The sequence below is a fragment of the Aythya marila genome, assembly GCF_965140915.1.
Source record: "Aythya marila genome assembly, chromosome: 2".
In the NCBI taxonomy this organism is placed as follows: Eukaryota; Metazoa; Chordata; class Aves; order Anseriformes; family Anatidae; genus Aythya; species Aythya marila.
Window position 1 is genome coordinate 58,035,064 of NC_139043.1, and position 25,801 is coordinate 58,060,864.

At 41.3% G+C, this 25,801-nt stretch overlaps 1 protein-coding gene across 9 annotated transcripts in view; it reads right to left on the reverse strand.

Annotated features, from left to right (window-relative positions):
• Positions 1-233: 233 nt before the first annotated feature.
• HECW1 (HECT, C2 and WW domain containing E3 ubiquitin protein ligase 1) overlaps positions 234-25,801 on the reverse strand; it is a 268,296-nt gene continuing 242,728 nt past the window's right edge. For 8 of the 9 annotated variants that reach the window (XM_082753993.1, XM_082753989.1, XM_082753994.1 and 5 more), the window contains 6 exons: positions 21,707-21,805; positions 20,113-20,242; positions 15,657-15,803; positions 14,432-14,546; positions 12,991-13,189; positions 234-4,682 (listed from right to left, as the gene is read on the reverse strand). In XM_082753993.1, coding sequence (XP_082610119.1) covers positions 4,571-4,682; positions 12,991-13,189; positions 14,432-14,546; positions 15,657-15,803; positions 20,113-20,242; positions 21,707-21,805 — 802 coding nt within the window. In that variant the 3' untranslated portion in view covers positions 234-4,570. Of the gene's footprint in view, positions 4,683-12,990; positions 13,190-14,431; positions 14,547-15,656; positions 15,804-20,112; positions 20,243-21,706; positions 21,806-25,801 lie in introns of those variants that run through there. The other variant, XR_014316964.1, reaches the window with a different exon arrangement.

Consider the following 25,801-nt stretch of genomic DNA (forward strand, 5'->3'; position numbering starts at 1 on the left):
ATAATTTTTATTTCAACAGAAATGAAACATATTTCCAGTCAAATTCATACTGCTGGAATTCAACAGACTACCACAAGATTAGGATGAGGTTAGCTCCTTCACTGTGCGTAGGTATTTTAGTTTATTTCCTAATTGGTTTCCAAATTCATTATCTGACTGTTTTGAGCTAGAGGTATGTCAACTCCCTGTTGCAGTGAGACTAGAACAACAAAACACAAAACCAACTTCCTCCCCTTGGTTGTCCCTCAGACTAGAACACGAACTCAAACCTTAGCTACAGTTAATCAAAAAGTTCATGGGCACTTGAGCAAACTGGGTGAAAAATGTCCTCTGTGTCAGACCTGTACAAAACTCCTGATTTCTCTGGTAGATGGAGCTTGGATCACTTACTTCTTGCCTTGTCATAGCCACGGATCTCCCTAGAACATAAAAGTCAAGTTCTGAATACGCACAACCACACGATCGAAGCCGAGTGCTCATGTCACGCACTGCAGACCCAAGTGACGTTTGTAAGGTTTAGACCTGACGCAGTCAACAGGAAGGTATGGATGTGTTTGTACTGGATCAAATCCTGCATAGCACGTGTGCTTGAACAGTCAGTGTGACTACTTCAAGGTGGAAGACCTAAAAAATACCCATTTTCATTCTCTTATCTTCAGCTTAATGCCCAAATAGCATCAGGATTTAATCAACAGCAATATTCCTTTTGTTCCTTCTACCATGAATACCATCACAACAATCTCTGAGAAAAATAACAGCTCCCTGAAGCCAAACGTACAAATTACCAATATTAATTGCTCCTATCAAAGACTGCGATTCAGGAAAGCTGTCAGATTGCCTATTCCCTTTTAAAATCCACTGATGTTGGTGTCATATCTTTACCTAGCCAACTCTGTGTGTAAATGTAACGGAGGTGAAGGAGACGAGCAGATTGCTTTGAATGCTCATTGCTCACATATTTCACCGCAAGTCTGCCCTATGGAAAATGTTAAAGTCTTTCCTGGGAGAAAACAATGAAAACAGAAATTCTGTCATTAACAGTCCACATGTTACATATGCAAATACAGACCTGGAGAGAGCACAAATACGAGTCACAACGCTTGGATTGGAAGGTGAACAAGGAAGGCTATATGCCTTGCATATGCAGTAATAACAACAAAGTCAATTAATTACCTAATGGGCAGGTTAAAGAACAGGGCAGGGGAGGCAGGTTCCTCCCGGCGCCTGTTAGCATCGTTCTCTCTCTCGCTGACTCCAACATTGCAGTGCCACCTGCGTGCACAGCTTCCCCTTCATTCCAGGCTGGGGCCGGATTCAGCCCCCGGTGTGAGCACAATGGATGGAAGAATGCACAGTGAGGTGGCGAGCCGCATATCCCGGGAGTGATGTCAGTGCTTGAAAACTTACCGGGGCAGGGAGTTTGGGAAGAGAGGGATAGAACCGGGATGGTACAACACGAGAAAGGCAGGGAGTAGCATGGCATTTTCTTCCTCTTTATGAAATAACTGGCTGTCTTCCTCTATTCCTGGTGTTAGATCCAAAATAACCTGCAAGGCCATCTCTGTGATCTTGTTACTTTAATGTCATCAGACACCTACGAAAAGAACCTTTAAAAATTACTCCTAGCTTGTGTGCTTGAAAGAAAGCTTTGGGCCAAGGATTTTGATGGGAAGTAGCTAGCTATGCTGTATGTTTCCTAGGGCAGGAATGGACAAGCTGCTCGAGATGGCATTTGCCAGATGTGGCGATTCATGCCACCCCATCTGGCCCTCAGTGTGTGGCGAGTGCCAGAGCATGTCATGAAGAAGAATTTCAGGAGAAAGCCTTTGTTCTTTCAGTCAGTGTGTTTTGATGCCGTCTCTGAAATACAAATATCTTTTATTAAGCTACAAAAAATAGTTTCACTTCTTCTTAACAAAATAGAGTTTTTAAATACTTTAAAAATTTAACTATACAGCATTGTAAAGATTGGATTTTTTTTTTTATTTTTTATTTTTTAAATTTTTTTAATATATATTTTTACTGCTTTTAACTGTGCTAATGAGACAGCTCTTGATCCACTATTTTCTTTGGCCAAACAGGGACCAACCACTTGGATACTTCTCTGTCTGTTCTTCTAGGGTTGGAAGACATCCAACACTTGACATAGTGCAGATACCTTTGTAACATTACCATTACCGGGAATAAAGCAGGAACCATACACCAGTCACTGGTGTATGGGGGCCTGGTGGTGAAGAGGCAGAAATTATGTACACTAGAAGATTTGGTTCGGTCTCTCATGGTCTGACTCACACTGATGTAGCTCATGTGCTCATGACAGATGTTCTCAGAAAAAAAGATTTCTGTCTACTGTGCAGTGGGGCTGGCTGGACAAGTAGAATAGATGCCCGAGAGCTGGTTTGTGGAAACAACAAGCATCTTTTTTGGTGTCTGGTATAATGAAGCTGGCCTGTAGTCAAGGCCTCTGTACACAACTCTAATACGAGTACTCAGTATGAATAGCAACACATACTATAAAATAGGTCCTCGGTAAAAGCCATACGATTAATTGCTATAAAAGTGGCTGAAATGTTACAGAAATAGAATGAATAGGCCAATTTAGATATCCCAGATATTCTATATATCATTAATAAAAGCTACTGCATCTGCTTAAACACATATTTTTTTGGGTCCATCACTTTCAGATAGTTACTGAACTAAGAATCAAAGCAGGAGAATGATCTAAAATGCAGGATGAAGTTTTTAAAGTGCAATGAGTTTCCGTATAGCCACCATAAAAAATAATAATAATAAAAAAAGGACTGGGGTCATTTGGAGCTAAAACTTCTGGGAATAAGACATCAGACATTGAACTGATCTCCTGATTTACAGTTTTCTGAATCACAGCTAACACACAACAGCAACAACCCCCACGGAGGTGCGGTATTTCATGTGAGCTGCTAGACAGTATGATATTACCTTCTCACTTACCTTCACTCACCCTTTACATGTCTCTCACTTCCTATTTCATGGATCCTTTAATGTGTTTGGCATCAGAAGGAAAGATACTTCTCACTTCCTTTTCCCAGTTAAGACAAACACTTTCAATCTGAGATTAGTCTTGGAAAACAAGGGCAGCAAAGATTAATAAGTAGAACACAATCAGAGCAGTGAGGCTGACTGCAATAACCACAGCAAACGCCGTCCAAAGACAAGCCTACTGCTGTTACTGCTGTTTTCCTTTTGTTCCCTGGTTTCAGAGTTGGAATGCGAAGTACATCAAATTGAAGAGGGTTGTGCCTGAAGTGATACGAGATCCATCTTAAGTTTAGTGGTACCTAACATGGCTGGAGGGCCTCTGGGCTTACGCTAGGAGGAAGTACAAGAAATTTTTCACAGTATGAGAGTTACAGCCCCCTTCATCCCTGACAAGCACCCCCATTCACTGCAGCTTCTCATTCCATAGACCCTAGACTAAAACCTTCTGTCTGCAGCCACTCTTGAGGTTATGGAGATTTGCACTGAACAAGAAAAGAAAAATGACACAACCGAAAACCGCCACCAGCAACCATAGATTAGCCCAGTCTGACAAAAAATAAATGGCTTCTGACACAGGGGATGGGATTGTCTAGACTTCTCGTTTGGAAAGGAGCGTTTTAAACATCAGAAAACAAAGATCTGTTAAACAGAATCCACGGGTATTCGTAAGATTAGAACATTCTTCTTATTTCCCCTTTGCCTTGTCATATACAATACTAAGGTAAGGGAGCCTTGTCTTTATGCTACATAATAAGAGATCCTTCTTTAGAGTGCACAGCCTTGTGCTTCTTGTGTGGTAAACATAACAATAGAGATGCCCCTCCCAATATCTCTGAAGCGCAAGTTCTCTCCAGTACTGGCAAGGAACAATCGTAACAATCACTGTTATGCTTTGCATTGCATTACAGGTTTTTTGTTTTTGTTTTTGTTTAGTTTTTGAAGGTCTTATCTGCACCATGTATCTGGGCCAGTTCCAGCTGATGCAACTGATGTGGATCATGAGTTCGTATATAAAAAATTCAGTTTTGTTCATAGGTGTCTCTCAGATGGACAATATGTACAGGGAAAACAAGGATGGATGAAGATGTATTTGACCAGCTCCTAGTACTGGATTCAACTGTTAAGAAGTAAGATGGGCTGTGGATTGATTTAGTAGATGTGGGCATATAAAAGCTTGGAATGCTTGATGAGTTTTTTTTTTTATTTTTTAATCAACGTAGGTGGAAGTAAACATTTATTAACATTTGGTCAAGTGTAGTGTAACTTGCATTTGTATTTTCATTGTTATTAATGGAGGTATGTAGAGATATACAGAAACCTTGAGACAGTTGTTTTTCTATTGCATACAGACTAGCAGTCCATTGGAAACAGGATGAAAGCATGAAGGTTAGATCTTAGAGGGTGGCAGTTCTTCATGCACAGCTTTTGTCAATCTTGATTTTTTTTTTGTTTTGTTTTCAAAAATAAAAACATGGGAAACCAAGATCAAATGATGTTGGAGAGGAAAGATGACATCAACAGCCAGAGAAACACCAGAAGTGCCTGAACCCCCTCATTCAAGTCCAAAGGTGCTAGTTTCTTCAACAGCTGTCAACAGCTTTTCATACAGCATAGAATATGAGGGGTAAGGTGGAAGATCCAAACGGTTGAAACACGTGTGTGCCCTGCAAAAGGAAAATATGCTACATGTTAAGTTCATTCTAAATAAATACTTGAGGAAACAAGAATTGAGAAAACAAGTTCCTACTGAGACTCAAGACATTCAAGTTCACTCAAGAGAGATCAAAGAAGTTCTAATATTAAAGTAAAACTCTTTAATTCCCCTAAAGTCTGAGGTACTGAAATACATGTGCACATACACATGGATATTTCAAAAAGAAGATACAAGCAAACTATAACATAACATCATTCCCTTCTACCCCTGCATTAGATGGTGCAGCGATCTGCAGGGATCTTCACGGAGGAAAATGCTGGAGGTCACTGAGGAGCTCGGATTAGGCCCTGACAGTGCCTAAAACTCTACCATAATTTTGGTTGCCTCGAATTTCTCCCCAGCTACCCCCAAAAAAATGCAACTCAGCTGTACATCCAACACGAGCAGCTAGTAAGTTTTGTGCTAGCCAACAGGCATAATATGATGGATGATACTGACAGAATGTGCTTATAATGAGGCAGGGCTGACTGGTAAAAGGCCATTCAGCTAACTGAAGAAGAAAGGTTGCTAAAAAATGTTCCCTTAAGTCAGCTGCTGGCCATCTGCTGTAAGCCTGGCCTTTAAATGTTATTTATTTGCAGTAGCCAAGGCAAAAGCAAAATATTTTGTGCAGAGCAAGCTGCCAACATGATGACCCTCTCTTCTCCCAGTTCTGTCGTTATATTTACCCCCAGTTGGCAGCACCTTCAAAAGAAGCCGTGGAATGGGCCCCATGCGTGCCTCCACCTTGCTGCAGCTTTACTGGTAGCAGCAATTAGACCCAGATGCAGGCTGCAGTTCACCGTGTGAGGTGCTATACAAATGTGAGGCAAAGAAACTGTCCCTGCCCCAACAGTTCATCCATTTCCACTGACAGAAAAATGCAGAGCTCATTCATCAAACAGGAAGGGCACACTTTCATTAAAATTGCTGCATTTTTTTCAGTCTGCCTTTAGTTTTACACGATGCTGGAAATCATTCTGTTCCCTCTTGCTCCCTCTGATAAATTTGAATTGACAAAACCCCGCGTATGGAAACGTAGCGTTGGTGTCTAATAACATCTAAGCTTCTGGTATGTTTAGAAGCAGTGAAGTTGTTTTACTTCTAGCTTTTCTATCTCATACCCTGGTACAATGTCATTTCTTCCACAGTGAAGCACAAAAGCTACACTGGAGAAACTATGTGAAACCCTGCTAGTCATCTCTTAGGCCACCCACAAAGTGGGAAAAACGATGCTGGTAGATGGGCTGGCCTGAGACTTGCAGATTCAGAGGGAGAGTTTTATCAGGCACTGATGGTGAATCATTAAAAACAATCGGGCAACTGAAATAGCCAGAGGCACGTAATCTTCACCGCATCACACAATTTCAATTAGGAGAGCTTTTACCATCTTTTCTTTTTTTTCCCTCCTGAATGAAGATTTGTTAGCTGGTTGGTCCCAGAGAGAGTGTACAATAAACACAGAATTTGCACAAATGAGCTGGGAACACGCAAGAGCTAGCAAAAAATGAACATTAATAAAGCCATTATTTAATATAGTCCTTGAAATTAAACGTGGCAGATCATGTGTATTATCCACGAGCGCTGTTTATTTATCTCAGCAATCTTTGGCAGCCTAAGTTGTTTCTACAATTCATTGCCAATACATATCAACCACTGGGAGTTAATTAACTGAAGGCTTCTTGCAGTCCATTCAGGACATGTTTACCGTGGGTAGGAGAGCGCCATTCAGAGCATTGGCCTTGAGGTGCTCGGCTGCCTGGCTCCCGAACTGGAAGCTGTACAGTCACGATTGCTCAGGATGGCAGCTGTGCTGTTGCCCATTCCCTAAGCCTGAAGTGGTGTCTCTGCGTGGTACGTGGTACCTAGCTGAATGAGACCAAACCATCTCAGGTGTTGTTGTCCTGCACCTTACTATGTGCAGCAGACATATCCACAGCCACTGACTGATGTTTACTTTCTTGTAGGCATTTGTCTCGACTGATCCATCTCATTTCATATCATTTAAGGAAGCCTTGAAATGCTGTTGACTTTTAGTCATTGACCTCGTCAAACTCAGAAAAAAATCCATTCCTTCTCCTGTGACAGGGTTTACTGAAGTGGGCTCTTCTATAGCAGGGCTCAAGGAATTTACTGTGGAAAGAAACTATTACAAAGACAGGAAGAAAATGCTACTGTGTCTAGAAGAAACACTAAAGCATTTTGCCAAGCAACACACTTGTATTCCCCAGTTCAACAACTTTATACAAAAAAATCTGTTCATTCCAAAAAGCCCCATCAAATCAAGAAATAAAATTTATTTTCAGGAGTACTATGCAGTTTAGGTTTACACTTTACCTATTTAAGGTTCAAGACACAATATATTGCTGGCTAAAGGACAAAACCTGAGTTCAAAATCTTTTCTATGAAACTAACGTAGATCCACTGCAACTCCAATGATACCAGTGAAGCCCACTCAATCTTACAAGATAATTATGTGCAAAATTATCTGGAATACACTCGGTAATGGGCCTAACTGGTTCTTTGCTGCAAAGGCAAGAGATGGTGTCTACTTCCTTAACTGAACAACATATTCTGCCTTAGCTGAAATAAAAGAGGGGGCTGATCAGGACCACTTCTTTTCCTTCTCTCCTCAGCATTACTGTGCATAGCCTTTGCCTCTTGCAACTGAAAGCTGAAACCTTTATTTTCCGAACAGGACTGAAGACAAATGGCTTGGTCTCTATTCCATTATATCACATGCTGTGTGATACTGCAGGGGCAATGAAGAGGAAAGGGCATTTTCCACAGTATTCAGTGTTGTGCCTTGTCCTCCAAGGGGACAAGTTCTTCTTGGATGGTTTTGATTTCCTACTGCTGATCCCAGTGGCAGTGACTACAGTAAGCATAATTCAGGGGACACTTGCTGTTTTCTAGCACTGGGCTTGCAACACATATCTCGGGGTGAAAACATTACATCAGCAATGCAAGAAACAGTCACTGCAATGAGAGAAGTCTTTCTTCCCTTAATTAAGCCCCCATCCTTGTAAGCCTGCTGACATTTGAGAGGGTGTTCATGGAGTGAGAGGTCTGGAATAAGAGTTGATTGGTGAGAGCTTTTATGGAAAAGATTCTGGCTGCTCTAGAAAAAATGCAAGATCGTCATGCAAACCAATTCTGACCCCCATATGCCCTCATCCTCCAGTAAGTAAAGCAGTAAATGGATCACTTAGAATTTTGTTCTTCCTGGCAGTCTGTCTTTATTGCTCAACGCAGTTTTGGTGGTCTGATCTTTAATCTCTCTCACTGTTCACAGTGCTATGCTATTTCTTTCTGTTTAAGAATTCTCTCTAAAAATCACTTGTATATTTTTTAAGCTTTCTACATTTTTCTGTTGTTACTTCCTTTAACCCGCAAGATGACAAGAGTGCACAGGCAGTAAGAGTGCACAGAACTCCCTCCTATCTTATCTATAGCTTGAGCCTACCAACTAAAGTCTGCAAGACGTGCATGGCGAGTGACATGACCATGTCTGTCAGGCAGAAACCAGGCATTTCTCCCTTTTCACCTTGCTTTCTTTAGTTGACCCTGCAAACCCCTCTTTGATCAACCTCAGGACCCACAGGTATTGTCTGTTACTCCTTTTGTCTGTAAGAAAGAACACATATGCTGTCTGAGAACCACTGCTCAATAGACAGACGTCGACTTGTAGATGGTATTTCTTTTGCGTGTGAGAAAAAAAGAGGAAAGAGAAGAAGAATGGGAGATAAGGAAGATAGAAGAGAGCACAACACACACATTCAGTCCACTGGGAAAGGAGGAACAAAGGAGAACAAAGTTCTTTGTAGTCACACACAATCTTTTTTTAATTGCTACATGGGATTCTGGGGTGATTAAATAGTTGCTTATCTAATGGAGAGGGACAGAACTGTCTTACAAAAGATCAGATCTTTACTAGCACTAGTAACCTTTATCATACATAACCCGCAGACAGTATGCTGGTAATACCACCCTGCTGAATGAAAATCTCTTTTGATGAAAGGGTAGTTACAACTTGGCAGTGATGGGGAAAGTGGCCTCATTGCGTCAAATGTGATTATATAAATCACTGGGATACATTCTGAGGTCCCTGCTTAATTGACACACAGACAGAAATAACCTTGGAGCTCACATGAGCTTTGGCCAGGTGGGGAGCACAACCAGAAGATGGGGCAGTGGCATTTGTAGGCTGAACACTTCGCAGGCTGAGATTTTAAGAAGAGGAAGCTGTTGCCTCCAACAGCTACATGTATAGTAGAAAGCACTGCTGATTCTTTGCATAGGTGTGTTTCGGTCAGGAGTTCTGCTACCACAACATCAGATGAAGCTATGTTGTTCCTACTTGAAAGCCACTGTCTGTTCAGTAAGGTTGTGGAGGGAACAAAGAAAAGACTTTGCAAAACCACTGCTAAAACTGGTTCAGTGTTGAATATCTACATAACCCAGGAAGAAAAGGCTTCCTGCTTCAGAAGAGGGTGTAGCTGGAAGAATTCTCCATTCATCCCTACTCAATCCACAGAGAGCAGAAAGCCAAGTCAGCTAAAAGAATTAAAGTAACTCCTATTACATTAAAGTAACTCCTATTTAAGGAGAAAGTTTTTCGCATTAAATAGGGAAAGTAAAAGCCAGCCTTGAAGAACGAGGGCTTGAACCTGTTATCTATTCAGTGTTATTTCACCTGATATACTCCATCTGTTTGGAAGAAACCACACTGCACATTTACACCAACAGAACAGTAAATCTGGCATTCTCTTTGGAGCCTGCTGTAGGGTTATCATCTGGAGGTCTGGGATTACAGTGGCAATCTTTCTACTGCGTGTGGATTCCAAGTAAATACAGACAGGGATAATGTGTCTGCTACCAACACTCTCTATAAATAAACTGCTGGTGTGATCTAGCTTATTTGACTTAAATGAGCATATTATAATGCTGTTACCTGTTTCTGTAGGAGAAGAACTGGTACTGATAAACAAGCGCACCAGTAAACTTAGAATGGAATTAATGGATTCTCAACCTTCCTGAAAAAAAGTCTTGTTTATCCACGGTGCTTTCTAGGTGCTTTGCATTAGTGGTTATTCTTTGAAAAGTATTGCATTTCTGCGATTTACAGCTTCTGGGCGTGCCGCATCTCTGCTGCTACTTCAAGAGTAATGGCTGTCGTAAGTATTACCACATCTTTGCTCACTATAAGCAAACAGCAGTTGCATACTCCATTGCCAAAGTGCAAGAACAAGACTTAAGGCAGAGTTGCCTAACTACTTCAGCCATCTGGAGCAGGAGTGAGAGGATACAGGAGGAGTCCTGGGCTTTTCTTATGCAGTTAGAAGTTACCTCAATACTTTGCAAGACACCTGAAGACCCAAGGGCCAGAATAACCTCTCCCCAGGGACCCACCATCTACCTGGATGGCAGGAAAGCCAAATGCATCAACTTTTTGCAAGCTTCACTAACACCTCTCACAGCACTGCATGTATGGGGGCAGGGCCTAAGAACTAAGGGGAGTAATTAAGAGGTGCAATCTGTATCCGATCACATGTATGACCAAATCTGATGATTGCTAAGACACACGAGAGAGCTGTTCTTTTCCCTAGGACTTTGAAAATGTGGAACAAGGTAACTCTTGCTGTAAAATTGTAGGAATTGTTAGAAGTAGAAGGGAATTTGTTGTGGGTTATTTTAAACAGCTAACATTGCACTCATATTATATCACAGGGGCCAAAGGCCTAAAGGATATGACATATGACTTTTTTTAGCCTCTAAATCTAAGTAAATATGTAAGTAAATCTAAATAAACATGAGCAAACCATAATCGGGCATTTAAAAAAAGTTTAAAATAACATTTGTTTAGTTGCCTGACTAAGGATTTAGAAAGCCTCCAGGTTTAGTCTGTGTGTTTTATGTATTTCTTAACACTGTGTATACTTGGCAGCACCCCATAATTTTATAAAAATACAGGTAGTAATTCACAGCGATCAAGCTGTGTTTATTCCCGCGAGCAAGCGTTGTTTCTCTTTCCCCTGGCTAAAATGAACGCAGGGCTCTGAGACTTCTAAAAGGTGCTAATAACTTTCACCTGGAAAAGAGGCCTCTTTCAGGGAGAGCAACAAGTTCAGTGATCAGCAGACAAACACAAAGCTGTTAATGTGAATATCTCGAGGCTAACTGAATCTAGGTCATAAGTAATGCCTAGGTTCACAAAAAAAGTTAAGCAGAGCAGAAAGAGGCCAATTACCTTTTCAGAACTTGTTGGGTCAGCCCAGGGCATTTTCTGTGCACGCGCCAAGGTCCACCCTCCCCGCTTGCCCCTTCCCATTGTGGGGAGTGCAGAGAGCTTATGCTGAAACGCTGTGCAGTCTGTGAGCTCCAATTGCTGCCTGCCTATGGGCAGGAATGCTTCTGGTCAGCTCCAAAACTGTTACACAGAACCAGCCTATATATCTATGCTGCAAAAGGAAGATCGGGCCTATGCACAGCAAACTGCAGCTCTCAGGCTTTCTTTCCACATTGCTGGCTGAAGCTCAGAGGGCATGAGTCATCTCACTGACCTTACACGTTTCCATCTGTTTTTAAATCTCATTGCCTACACCTAGCTTTCCTCTAGGCTCTAGGTCTCTCTATGGTCTCTGTAGAGTCTTCATGGTCAATGGAAATAAATCAGAATGTACCAGGTGTGATTCAGTCAAGCTATCTTAAAAGCCTGTGTTAAGGTGAGATGAATCATGCCTTAAACACACTTCCTTCCCTTTTCCTGACTTTAGAGGGAGTCCATCTAAGATGTTATCTCAGAATGTCTGTTGATGCAGTGCCCTTGGTCCAGCTCCTGCACGTCCCCACTGCATAAACATGGGAAGGTTTGGACTTAAGACAGTGAGCAGACTCAGACTTCTCCTCTCCAGAGAACTCTGGAGGTCTTCTCAAGTCCATCCTCACAGTCTGATTCTGTGTAAATAATATGGATGGCAAGCGACTAGAAAACGGGGTCAGACCCACAGTTAATGGACTGCCTGAATATATCTGCAAGTCTGTGAGAACAGATTCTTGTTGCGCGCCATGAAAGTAGTTAGCCTCCTTTGGACTGCAGCTGAAGTCAAATGATAAGAGCCCAAGGGACTCTCTGAAAATGCCTTCTGACCTGGATGGTCTGCAGCCTTTCTGCAAAAGACTTGTCCTGATTCTAGCCAACCCTGGCCAGCAGAGTCACCAGAGGAAACTGCGAATGTAGGCTGGTAAGCTGCAAAACATATCTGGGGGGTTTCAGGGTCTCCTTTGGCTTCCAGTTCATTTCCAGGAGAATAATTTAAATGTGAATAGACACTCTTGGAGTGCTGCAAGAAAGCATCCTTTGGAGGGCAAATGTTTGGTAAAAAGCTCACTCAGCAAATTAATCTCAGAGATGAAAAGTGTTCTGTAACCTCAATGGGGTAGAGTCTTAGGAAACTGTATGGACATTTGAGAAAAGGTGACTCACTTCAAGGGGTGGAAGGATGGGTGCTGGTCATGGATAAAGTGCTGGAGCAGAACTCAAAGCTCAATGCTATTGCTGGCTGTGCCACAGCTCTTCGGTAGCCTTAGTAAGTAAGACCACCTGGTTCCTTTGGTGCCCTGGTTCCTTTGTACTTAAAAAGGAAGATGACCTCTCCTTTGGGAAGTACCGTGAAGTCTGTTGGCCCTGTATGACATTATGGCTCATTTGCTTATAGTTCAGGCTGGCTGAACTCGATGTAACATATTGAGCATTACTACCACACAGTCTGAAGCCCCTCCACTAAGCTTCCTCGTGATGAAAAAGTGGAACCATCAGAGCAAATGAAGGGATTACGCTTAGGTCTCTGGCCAAAAATCAGAGGTGCATTCTGGCTTTCATGGCTCTGTAACTTCCTAAGTATTTTTACTAGTATTTTGCAAGTAAAGGGAACAGAATCAGCTGACAAGCTCCTGGTGTTCTGGATCTAATACAGAATCAAAATAAAAGAACTAGGTATAGATATATGGAAAGCTTTACCTTAACCTTTTCCCAGGGTTCAAAGTAGTTTAAATTGAGACTTGAAATCAAAAACAAACAAACAAACAAAACAAAAGAAAACAGCAAAAGAGAAACACTTTTCTCTGAATGTAATTACAGAAAAACATGGTAATTGTTTCTTTGCTGTTTTAAGATGTCCTTACCATATTCACTGTCTTTGACTGGCAGAGAGATATAGCTAAGTACAGACTCATCTTTCTCACAGCACTTCTGTTCTTGTATCCTAGTCAGGACATACCTTGGGAGGGAGGTTATTTTTCCCCATTTCTCTATACAGAAGCGACGAAGTCCGTTGCTCCCTCGGAGAGCTGCAAAGCCCTCGTATGGCACACTTGATGTTCCAGTGACAAACTGCAACAACCGGAGTCTCTGCTCATTGTTAAATCTCTCTACTGCTGCCCAGAACCACCGTATTACTATGTGGCCATCATGGTAACCTAAACCAAGAAGCAAGAGAGAGAAATTAAATTCACACCCTTTACTATAACAATGAAATATGTTCTCACAAGCATGGAGCGGTAGATCTCCTACGAAAAGATCCTGACCTAACAATATATTTTTTTCTTGATGAGTGGTAGGTCATAGCCCCCCACCTTGTCCTGGCTCTGGATACTATAATATAACTAACTCATTTGAAATCCAAAAATTGAAATATGTACATCAGCTTCTGACAAATCCCTTGGCAAGAACTGGGGCTGCCTGCATGAGATATAAAAGGCCACTTGTGCTATGCCACACAGTTTGAGTCCTGACGACTTGACAATTTCTGGTTCCCAAATGTGTTCTCTTCTGGATTGCAATAGTGTCCAACATATGGAGGGGAGCTTGGGGCTGCAAGCTCTTCCCTGGCAAACCTCCCACCTGAGGGGCTCTGTGCTTTGGTTTGTGCTAGGGAAAGCCAGCATAAACCCAGGCTAAATCTCTTTCAATAGCTAAACTGAAAAAAAGGAGGAGGAGAATAACTTGGAGGACCAGCTGCACTTGTAGTTAACTGAGTATTTCAAGGTAACACAAAGGCTGGGCAGTCAGCAGCAAAGACCTAAGCCTTGTATTTCAGGGAAGGATACATAAACCTCAGGGGCTTTCCTTCTGAAATGCAGAACTCATGGATTTCACATTTATCCATCATCCAAGGAAGCCTGAATAAATCATGCTCAGCAAAAGCAGGCCAAGTATTAGAGGATAAGGGAAAAAATCCAACTTGACATAGATAGGTTGAGGGAATGGTTAAGCAAGACATGTATTTTGAAGAAGTGTAATTGGGAACAGTGGAATTCAATTCTTGAGCCTCCTTCCCTGCTAAAGCCAAGACGACTTGTGATACTACTTCACAAGGAGGCCAGGAGTTCATTCACAGTCATCTGAGTGAATAACTTTTAGACATAACGCTGCAAAACCTTTTCAGTCCCTAACAGTCAAAACTCCTGTTAAATCAGTAGGAAGCAAGAGTGGGTAAAATCTGGACAGAAGATGCAGAAGCAATTTCAGTATTATTACATCTATCAATTCAGATCTGAGGTCTTACTTATTTTTTCTCATGAGTTATTCTTCACAAAAAAAGTTCTAAACAGAACAGGCCATTTCCCTCAGGAGGGGCAGAAGGAAAAAAACGGACCAAGTCTTCCATGTTTTAGACTGAATACATTCAAAATATTAGTAAGCAGCAGCAGGCAGTTTACCTCCACGATATTCTGTGTTGTTACGCCAGTCATTGAGATCTATTTCTGCAGTGCCAGCTATAACCAGCTCCAGTTCTCTGGCATCAAAAACAGAGACAAGCCTGGAGTCTACAACCTGGAACAAAAAACACTTGTAAGCACAGTTTCAGACTGGAAATAAAGCAGATGCAATGCCTCGTAAACCTAGGGCTCTGATGGCCAGCTCTTTCACTGCTGGCCATTGAAGTCTGTATGCTGACAGCTAACTTCCACTCCTCTGCTGACAAATCTCTGCTCTCCTTCAGCGAGTCTGCTGATGTTTCCATCTGCAAACAATGACAATACATACAATTTGACCTGAATGAGAGAATGCAAGTAGCAGTACATAGTTTGTGCAGAAAATTCTTCATTGTTACCACTGATTCCGATGAGTGATTTTGATGGTCAAATTACTAGATTAGTAACCTGGACAATTTGTTTGGCATTCACATTTGTTTACAGTTGTGTACAGAGGCCTTAGGTCTTCATCCACTGAAGATGCAGCAGAGGTTCATCTTCTTCATTAGGTTAAACCAAAAGCTATGACAGTCTGAAGTATTCACAGGGTGAAAAAGCTAGTGAAACGTCTGGACTGTAAACTGTATGCAGTCACTTTGCCAATCCCTTTCCACAGGACAGGGCTGACAAAGTCTGTGCAGCTACAAAACCATCCTCACTGGCCACCACTCCCATGACTGCTCAGAGCAACCACTTATCAGTACTGTTCTGTGTGATCAGTACCTGCTGCTCTGTTTTCCAGGGTTCCTAGTCTTTCCGTTTATTTCTCTCTGTGAGATATCCCTCAGATTCTACCCACAGAATACAGCTGCCAGGGCAAGATGGATGGTTGAATGTGATTAATAAGGGGCACCAAAGTGTGACTACATGGATGGCTTAGCAAAGCCGTGGGTTTTCATCCAGTCCTGGACAGTCCTTGTAGCAGCTCTGCCACAAGGATGTTCTCAGCTCCAGTTTTTCCACAGAGATAAGTTAGCAAAATCCAGGGACAAAATGGAGCACCATCCGAGAATACTAGCAAGATATGTGGCTGACTAAATCCCAGGAATAAATTTACTGCAACAAGTCCATAAAGATGTAGTATGTCCCACCAGCTCCTCACTCAAGTGTACAATTCTTCCCATTTGTCTTTTTTTTTCACAGCCGGGTACAACCAAGTTTGCACACCACTCTGGTCATTGTTACTTACTTCGTAGAAGCCACGGACCAGAGCCTCTGTTTGCTGCACCACTCCTCGTTCCACTCGCCACTTAACCATTCTCTCAATGTACTCCTTTTTGTTCTTTTCTGTCACTGCTGTATTTGCCCCTCCAGATTTCAACTCTCTCTCTGTCACCTAGGGAACAAAGATGAATAGTAGGGTAACAATGTATGGATCACGTTGTGTTTCAAAGTTAAGGGTACTTTGAAAACGTAAGTGAAAAATAAAAAAGACGTATTTCTAGTTCTGTCCTCCTGGTCTCTTGCCCATGTGTAGTAGAAAGAAAAGGGATAATGAGGGGAACCCACCTCCACCTCACAACCTTTCCTACAGAACCTACAGAGATTCAAAACCTTTGATTTACTACACATATATTTAGCAAAGTGGGAAATTTCAAGAGGCTACATACAGCTTTCTGATCTCTGTTCCTCCCTCAGCCCTAGCCCTAGCCTTATTCCCAGCTGAAGCTGGAATAATATGTAGGTTACTCTATACTGTACCAGCAAAGATTGATTCTGAGAGCACCATCCATAAGCCATGAGCAATGTGCCAGTCTGGCCATTTTTTTTCATCTCCTCCTCTCCTGCTTGCTCCCAAGAGTTGCAGAGAGGGTACTCTAACAGAGAGATAACCATGCCAGTTTTCTACTTGCTGCAAGTTACCCAAGCACTAGTACAGCAACAATGGGATGGGGGCAATCCCAGTATTGGAACAGGCACTGTTTTGCCAACTGGAAGGGGTATCAGCTTATGACAGACTCTCTTCAGCAAAAAGCGTTAACCTTGGACCTAATTAATGTGTGTGTAGTAAAGGTGTTTACTCGGAAATGCCAAAAGCCAAGAAAATTCTCACCAAATTAATACTTCTAATACACTGCCCAACACTGGACAGTAACCTGCACAGAGGACAAATACAGTCATCGTGGCATTCATAGTTTTGTATCAGCCACCCAAACCTGAGAGTTATAAGCTATCCGGGGGTAAGAAAATGTCAATCAGTATGTAATGTAAATATTTTTTTTAGCCAGATCCACAGAATTTCATTGCATTTCAATGGTTAATTTAGTTGGCTTGGGTTACTAAGGCTTGAGATTGAGAAGTGATTTAAGGAATCAATCTAGATTCTACTCAGCAAGCACACAACTCTTCTTGCATGTGACAGAAAATAATGTTTATCTTGTAATTATTTTCACATTCAATCTAGTGGATTTAAAAGGAAGAATGTTTTGCTCTCCTCTTCAGTTTTCTGCTCCTATAGCAATGATGTCTAGTACAGACAGCAAATGAGCTGCATGAATACATATTCATTATTTGTATTATTTATATTATTATCTACTTATTAGCCCAACAGGCAGCACACAGACGATGTTTAGTATTTATGTCACTTTGCTTGAGGGACATGTAGAAAAAATATGAATTATGGAAACACTCAGTGAGTCATCTAAACTGTAGCTTTGTTGGGAAACTGCAAGAACAAGTAAGGTTGGATGTAATGAGTTAGGAATTCTTAGCTGGTTCAGGTCAAATTCCCAAATGTAAATCACTACAACACCATTACACAAGCAGAGCTGCATCAGTCAGAGGGCAAGATTCTTGCCCAACTGCTAGGCTGTACTTTTCAAGACTGTGCAGCATTAAGATACATCAGTTAAAACCAATGACTGAACATTGTCTAACTGTAATCATTTCCATAAATCCAGTTGTTCTACATCTACTTGCAAGGTTTCCACAAATATCCAGATATACTGGTGATTTCTTCAGCTTGTCATTATCCATACAATTTCAATACAATTATTTTTCTAGACTTTGAGGTAGCCAATCAGTGATAGTGGGTCCTGATTTTTCCTTTTTTGTTCACAGAGGTATTAGTCACAGCTGTGAGCTAGAATTCAGAGCAGCACCCAGACATTTCAGCTAATCTAGCCCACTCCTTTTACCTGACCAGAGCAATCGACAAGGCATCTGCATAGAGGGCTTGGAGACAGTTAGGCCTGGAAGAACACTTTCTACTGGGTAAAAGCATGAGCAGGTACCAGCAACTGCCACCTCTCTGAGCTTTATAACCAAAACTCTCAAATTGGCATCCAGTCTTCACAAATACAAATGCAGGACGCTTGGTTTGACACCACATCTTTGGTATTAGAGTAGTGCTCTGGGCACCAGTATGGAAGGAAGATGGAGCTGCCCATTAGTACACTTTAATAAAAAAATAAAATAAAATAAAATAAAATAAAATAAAATAAAATAAAATAAAATAAAATAAAATAAAATAAAATAAAATAAAATAAAATAAAATAAAAAGGTACCAAGAAAGAGGTTTTAGGCCAAAAGGTTTAAAAGCTAAATACACAGGTGAGAGAAGCTCAAGAAAGAAAAAATGAATTAAGTGTTGACTTATCCATATTAAAGTCATTGTGGAAACAGGACAAAAATGCTGTGACCCATCTGCCACAGAGCTTCTCCAAGAACCACAAGTTCTTGTTTCCCTTACCCAACCCTTGAAGTCTAGTTTCCCAAATATTAGCAGAGCTCCCACTGTGCATATGTATCCAGCAAAGCAATGTTCAGATGGCATTTAAGTGGTCAGATACTCTTGGCATGCAAGAATTTCCAACTGGGATCCATCTGTGAGCAAAAAATGTGATTGCAATTTCTTGGGTATTTTACTGTCAGCACTTAGCAAATTTCTTAAGGGGGAAATCTCACCTTCACTTTGACTCTTGAATTCTGACAATAGCAATTCACAGTGAGAACCATTTTTTTCCCATCACTAGTTATAGCAAGGTTAGTGTCTAGTGCATATGAAATAAAGTACTAGACGGTATGTGAACTGGCATCAAAATCTTTTTGTGCTCTTTTGCTTTAGTATCACAGTATCTACAAGAGATTATAATTTTATTTCTGTTCTTTTTGGAGCCATCCCTTATCTTCCACAACAGACTCCTATGTAATTGTCTAGCCCTTTTCTTTGGGGAGAGCATAGCAAGTAATTAGTGCGCCAAATGCTACCTTCAGATGCATAAGGGCAATTCAGGCTGAGATTCTTATTCTTCTTTGTACTCTTCCAATGCAAATACAAACTTGTCTCATCTGTCTTTGTGAGTATGTCCGCATGTTTCTGTCTGTCTTCATGTATTAGTCTTACATAGCCATACCTTTCAGGGAAACCACTGTACTGTCAATTGAATGTCATACGAACTCTCAGCTCAGAGCCAGGAAAAAAAATGCACTTAAATCTGTGAAAAATTATGTTATCTTTCCTACAGGGGTTCTTACCTCAGTTCTTCTGCCCCATCCTTTTTATTTCATCTGTCCTTGACTCTGCTGATCCTTCATGCCCGTGTACAACAAGCAGACTAAATTCAGCTTTGAAAATATCCCCTGAAGTCTAGCTTGCTTTCTGTTACTTTCAAGCTTATAGCTGAGCAGCCCTTTTACTCTCAGGGCCAGGATTTCTTGCCTTCAAAACAAGTCTAACTCTCCCTTAGCTCTGCATGCTTTCACTCTGCAGAAACTCCTCCTGTCAACTTTACTTTTGACAGCTAAAAGCTACTCTCTCTATATTCCACCCGATCTTTCTGATCCCTTTTACACTGTGCATCTCTGCTCCTTACACAGGAATTAACTTCCCTTTAGATTCTGCAGTACCTGACGAGGTTGGTTCTTCAGTCTTTCTAGCTTTCAGTATCTCTTTGGAGATCCTTAATTTTCCCCTGAATGTTCTTTTGGGTCCCTTCAAGACTTTTCAGAGACAGTTATAGGCCAGTACGGGTTACAACAGCAGAAAGCACCAAGGCTTCAGTGCAAGCCAAAGAAACACACAGAAGATATGTGTTCTGGTTGCCAGTCTGCACTGAAGCCAGGCTTGCTTTCTATTTAAGGTTATAGTTGTCCAGATCATCTAGGTTAAAGAGAATCATCTGAGCCATGTACAGTTGAATGGTAAAAAGCATAATAACTGTATGTATTGAGCAATATGTGAAGCAGGTGCAAGGTAAGTGAGTGACACAGAAGCTAACAGGAATATATCGGAAAAAATAGTGGTGAGAGTTGCCACGTCTTACACCACCTGCCAAATGCTTTTCGTCCTCCCTGATCCCCCTTCTCTTAGTCACATCAGCTTTATGTTACATTGCTTGAATTCACTGAATACCACAATCTGTGTGAACTACACCCTGGAGAGAAGAGCTGCACTCCAGAGAATTCCTCGTGCTCATCAGTGTGTGGCTCAACAGGCCTGTAGGGGGGCTGTGGCTGGTATTTTATATTATAGACCCTAAGAATAAACATCTACATTGAAACAGGTGGCTTGAAAGAGACAGAAGGTAGGAGAAGAAAGTGTTATTGAAAGGCTAAATGATCTGTTCTGACAGGAAGATGTTCATCATGTTCAACTTTGTCAGCTTCACATTTGTTTTTCAGATGTTTTGCATAGCTGTGCTCACCTGTCCAAACACCTCCTCGTTCACTGTGAAGGTGAGATCCAGGATATCTGTGATGTTATTATCCTTCATCCACTGCAAGCTCTGATGGAACTCTTCATCCAGGTACTCCAAGTCACTTAAATCACACGGCCTGGTTGTGAGGCAAGAAAAAAGACGTAGCTGAATATATGACCCCATGACTACTGGTAAGATGACTTACTACTAAGAATGTGAGCAAATTTATGACAGAGACCCAACGTAAAGCTGGTGTTTGGTTTTGTTAACATCAAAGGCAGTTACACAGACCCTCTTAGAGCAGTTCTGCAACTGTCTGCTTTGCACAGCTGGGCTCAAGGCCAATTCTGCTGGCTGCCCACACTATTTGCTGTTGGAGGGCACCCCTGGGGCACATTTTTTTGTGAATCTTCAAGATGCCCTGCACTTGAGAGCACATGCTTACCTTCAGTCCCAATGGGCCTCACCATGTTGTGCCTGGCTGCTCTTCCATGTATCCATCATCCTTGAGGTAAGCTCACAAGACTGACATAAGGCAGACCAGGCAGCCTAAATTTTTGCTAATAAGGAGCCAGCCTTGCTTGCTGAAAAAGCAGGCGGATGTTACAGGCAATCTGGTTTCAAATCCCCTAAGGGGGCATTAAGAATGCAGGAGCACTCTAGGTTTTAGGCTATTTCCAGACTGGCTCACATACAATATAAATATGAATGTTTGGACCCCAGCAATACTCATTCGTTTAAAAAAATAAAAATAAAACCCAACACAAAATGAAATACATGTTAAAGAACTATATGGACTCTAAATAGAAGTATCTTTCCTGATTTGGATTCATCCTAACTGATAACCTTTTCAGCTATGCTTTAGTGTGCTCTTTGTCATTTAATTGCATTCTTGACTTACTACTTGAGGCTTTTCTTAATGCTGCAATTTTTATGTATGCTGTCTTCCTGCAGTCCATTAAAGCGGCACAGATTATCTGTTAAAGTTAACCTTATAAACCTTACAGAGTTGACGCTGAAGATAATATATTACTGGTAGCTTCTGCTTGATAATGTAAAAGACAGAAGACTACCAAGAAATATTCACTGTTTATAGCTGCATTAACATTCCTAATTTAGTCCAACTTCTGTTTAGAATGAAAAAGTACCCTACCAGTAAGGCATGAGAATTTTCTTAATATACTCCCATCCTTTCTTTTTTTTTAAAATAATTAATTTATTTATTTTAGGAATTAATGATGTCTGTTCTATCAGAGATGGTTTACAGTCTTCCACATTATTTCAATTGCTTTGATAACTTTTAATCAGTGGTAAACTCTGGAATTATGGGTCTGTACCTTCAAAGGCATGTTCCTAAATGTCATACTTATTATCCACTTTTATCAACATAGGCAGCATTTATGAAGGGCAAATTCTCAGAGAAAGTCAAGAAATATTAAAACGTGTTTGTTTTCTATCAGCAGACAATCCAAACAACAACAGAAAGAAATTGAAGGTCTAAGCACTCGAAGCAACTCCATGAGGGTCTGTGCCTCTGTGAAACCCACTGCCACATCACTGTTTCCAAACTGTGTCTGCACAGTTGCATGCTTATACTTACAGCCTTAGCAGTGCTTTGTAGAATGGCCTTGTGAAGAAAGCATCAAGAAGGTACTGATGAATGAGCGCAAGGCCAAGAATACGACCACTGAACCTGAACCTGGGATACAAAAATGCAGAGTAAATGAAGTGTAACTCAAGATGTTCAGCATAGAAACTTATACAGGTAGCAGTTGTTTTAGTTTCTGTCTTAGTTACTTCCATTTATTATTATTATTATTCCCCTACCCCAGCAGGCATCTAACACCAACCCTCAGATATCTGACTGATCAATAATGGACCTCTTCGTGATTCATCTTCTGCAGTACCCATATATGCAGCTGGCATGTTGTATGCTTGCTTGGGCCAAACCAATAAACACTGTGAACCCTCACTTTCTCTGATCTTTACTTGAATATTCTGAAGCAAACAGACTGCATCAGACACAATACTTAGCCAGTGATAAACTGTGATGCTTCATCTGGCCTCAACAGAAAATATACTATCAAAACAGCTGTAAAGGATATTTGTTGAATCAGTATGTCTGACTGGTTACAACCCTTTCAAACTGTGACTTTAAAGTACTTTAGAAAGGTAATGAGTTGACTTTACAGGTGGGAAAACAAAGTTCAAAGAACTTTGTTTAACTGTTGTGACCAGGGACACATATTAAAATCAATAACTAGAGCGCAGTGAAGCTGTCCCCAGACCACCTTCCTAATGGTGATGCTCAGCTTTCACATACCCCCCATGTTTGCTTCTGTGTTCTCCAAGTACATTAACCAAGTGCTCTGCCCATTACAATCTATGACATGATGAAAATATATCATCTTTTTCTTTCTCTGTTTTTTTTTTTTCTTTCTCTGTTTTTTTTTTTTTTTTTTTTTTTTTTTTTTTCCTGCAATTTATTTCTTCCATCAAATTTGGTTTTAAATCAGTAACTTCAGACAGGAAAATACAGAAATGGTGTAAGTCTAGGTGAGGATTTTTAAAAAATGTTTTCTTCTTTATGTAAAAACAATATCCATCACCCATCCAAAACTTATTTGTAAAAAAGGAGAAGTAAAAATAACACATCCTAACTGTAAGTACTCCAAGCCTCAGCTGACTGACATCATAGTAAAGTTTTATTGAACAAAATATGAGAAATGGATCAAAAAGCTGAGAAACCATTCCTTCCACTATGGGAACCCGTGCGAAGACCCCTCCTGCATATGAATGAAACATGAATCTCATAATAAAAGAGGTGCTGAATATCCACGCAGTCAACTTTATGCTCATGGGACAGAACAACAAGTGCTTAGTCTGTCAAATGGGGCACAAAATAGCATGTTGTGGGCCCAATTAGCATTTACATCACCACAGGAGCTGCCTCTGGGTCCCCTGCATCCAAAAAAGGTGCTTATGGTATGCACCTGACTGGTAACAGAAGAGTGATTATATTACCCCCTTACAGCTGTTTCCACAGCAGCAACAAAAGGCAGCTGTTGGGTCTAGTTAGGACCTGCTTCACTTCACTTGTGCTCCAGTGCAATGTTTCCAGCAAAAAGCAATGAAAAGAGGGGGAGCTGACACAATGAGAGCTCAGTGGAAGCCAGACAGCTCAAAACCCAGAAATGCTGAGCTTGTAATCCATCAGTTTTATAGCACCTTCAGGATCTATAATCAAGTCCATTTGTCCTAAATAATGCATGTTGGCTTTTTTGGTTTTGTTCTTCACAGCTCTGTCCCCTCATCCCTTTACGTTTTGAAAATGAATGTTGAATGAAAACACTACAAGCACTGAGTGTTCCTCACCGCAAAGCTCATCCCACGGCTACTCAACTGTGCGGGGCTGGGGAGGCAGAGACATTTGGAATAAAGCAAAGCTGAAAGTAAATTGCCGAGAAAAGTCTCACTGATTTGGGAACTCAGTTTCTGCTATGAAATTGCTTGAACGTATGAACAGCATTGGTGTTCTCCGTTCTGCTTGTATCACTTCTGTAATTCTATGCGACTTCGAGAGTTTTAATGTAAAGCTGACATGAAAGGTCAGTGCATCTAGATCGAGGTGTTTACAGTCATGCGTACATGTCATGGCAACCATTAATAGCCAATTTAATTGGAACCGGTGCCTTATGGCAGAACCGTATCAAACCATCCAAAGGCTATAGGCAGAGTTTCTATCTGAAAAGACAAAAAGTTTGGTGGGTCAGCCTGAGCAAACATGCAGTGCAGCCCTAGGTTGTGTAGTCCGTCAGTCTGGCCTTGCAGCCCTCTGGGACACACCAGGGCTCGCTCCAACTGGGGGCCTGACTGTGGTTCCACAATCCCAGTCCTTGTGATGGTAGTGTGTGGAAAAGCAAGTCCAGTGCTAACTGGTGTGGATAAAGGATGTGAAATAGTTAACGAGACATTGCCACTCTTGTTGCCTGTCAATACAATCAATCAATAAATAAATAAATAAAAAACACAACAAGCTATACTGCAAACTATAGTTCTTGGCAGCTCCAAATCACCCCAGGAGACATGGTGCTTTGTGGTCATGGCTGCTCTTCCACACGGAGGGTGTTAAACTCTCCAGTCCACAAAACCTTCCTGTCCTGTACTCAGCTTTGGTATCTCTATAGAGGCTTACTATACCTGACTCTTTGAGGTGAAGAGTGGTGTAAGAGAAAGTCCTCTGGCCCCTGGTCCATCCTGGACAGGGCCTGTGACCTCAGGCTACACCCCTTTGATCCATAAGTAAGCGCACTGAGAACCATGGATTGTGGTAAGTCAACAGATACCAGTCAAAAGGGAGGCCTTTGCTGAAGAGCTCACAGAACAACAACTCAGTCTATCTGTGTGTGTGTCTGTACAGTCCATCATGCTCCCACTGCTGCAAGTCAAGCCACAGTCCCCCTTAAAATATATCAAAACTTGTAAAAAGCAACAAGAAGCCTTTAGTGCAAAAAAACTTGTGAAAAGCAACAAGAAATCAACCCCTTTACAAAAGCCAGTTAAAATGAAAATGGACTCTCGTGTTTTATTTCTTCCTGAAGGATTTAGAACACAGGTGAAATTCAAAGGTGGGTGACAGTCCCTTCAGAAAAAAAAAAAAAAAAAGTTTTATTGACAGAATAAGCAGTACAGAGGTAAATCCTGGCTGGAGGGCACATACCTTCCTTAAACCTGACTTGCATTTATCTTTCCAAGGAAGTGTAAAATGCTTGTTCGATTTCTTTCTAGCAGGAAAGATAGCTTGGGAGAGGTGGGGAATGTGAGGTCTCATTCTGGCTTTTTCTTTCAACACCCCTCCCTTTCGGAGACAATGATTGAGTCTGAGTAATGCACTCGAGCAGAGGGGAAATATGGGAGGGAGTTAATGAGCAGGAAATGGTGGAAGGAGAGACAGAATTAATGAGCAGGAGAGCTGCTCTGGTTTGCCTGCCTATTGACACCATTCGTCCACTCAAAAAGGACATTGTGTGCACCTGCTTTCTGGCTTTTAACAACAGTACTCTTTGATTCGTTTGCAGGATTTTCCACACTACCCAGCTAACTCCTTTTCCTTCTGGAGGCTGCAGGTGCCCCTGAAATAGCCTGTTTTCACAACAGCGTGTTGCAAAATAACAGGCTTGTTCTCCTTAGTGGGACTCTGCATACTTACCACATCTGCGTATGCAGACAAATCCATATGCTGTAGCAGCAACTAAGCAATAATTTTTCCTCCAATTGCAGGTGACTCACAGGAAATTTAATTTACTCCTTATCATATAGCAGCAGAATAAGGCAAGACCAATAATGTTCCTTTGTTACAGGGCCCTCTCTTAACCGGTTGAACTAATGCAGCTGTTCCATACATGGCAGTCCTTCCTTGGGTTCAGATGGAGAATGATGTACCTTGACAAAGTTGTAATCTATGCATACAGGACAAGGATGTTTTTTGTTCATCATTCTATATGGTATGACTTGTGGGCTACATTAGCTATGGTATGAGTAACTTTAAACCCTAATAGGAGAAACTTTAAATCCTAATAGAGGAGGCATTTGATGAGATTAAAAAGATTAAAAATCTCACAAACCTTATCTCACTTAAATACATTAGTTAGATTTATGTGTGCCCTTCTTGACACGTTGTCCTGTGCAAAAAATA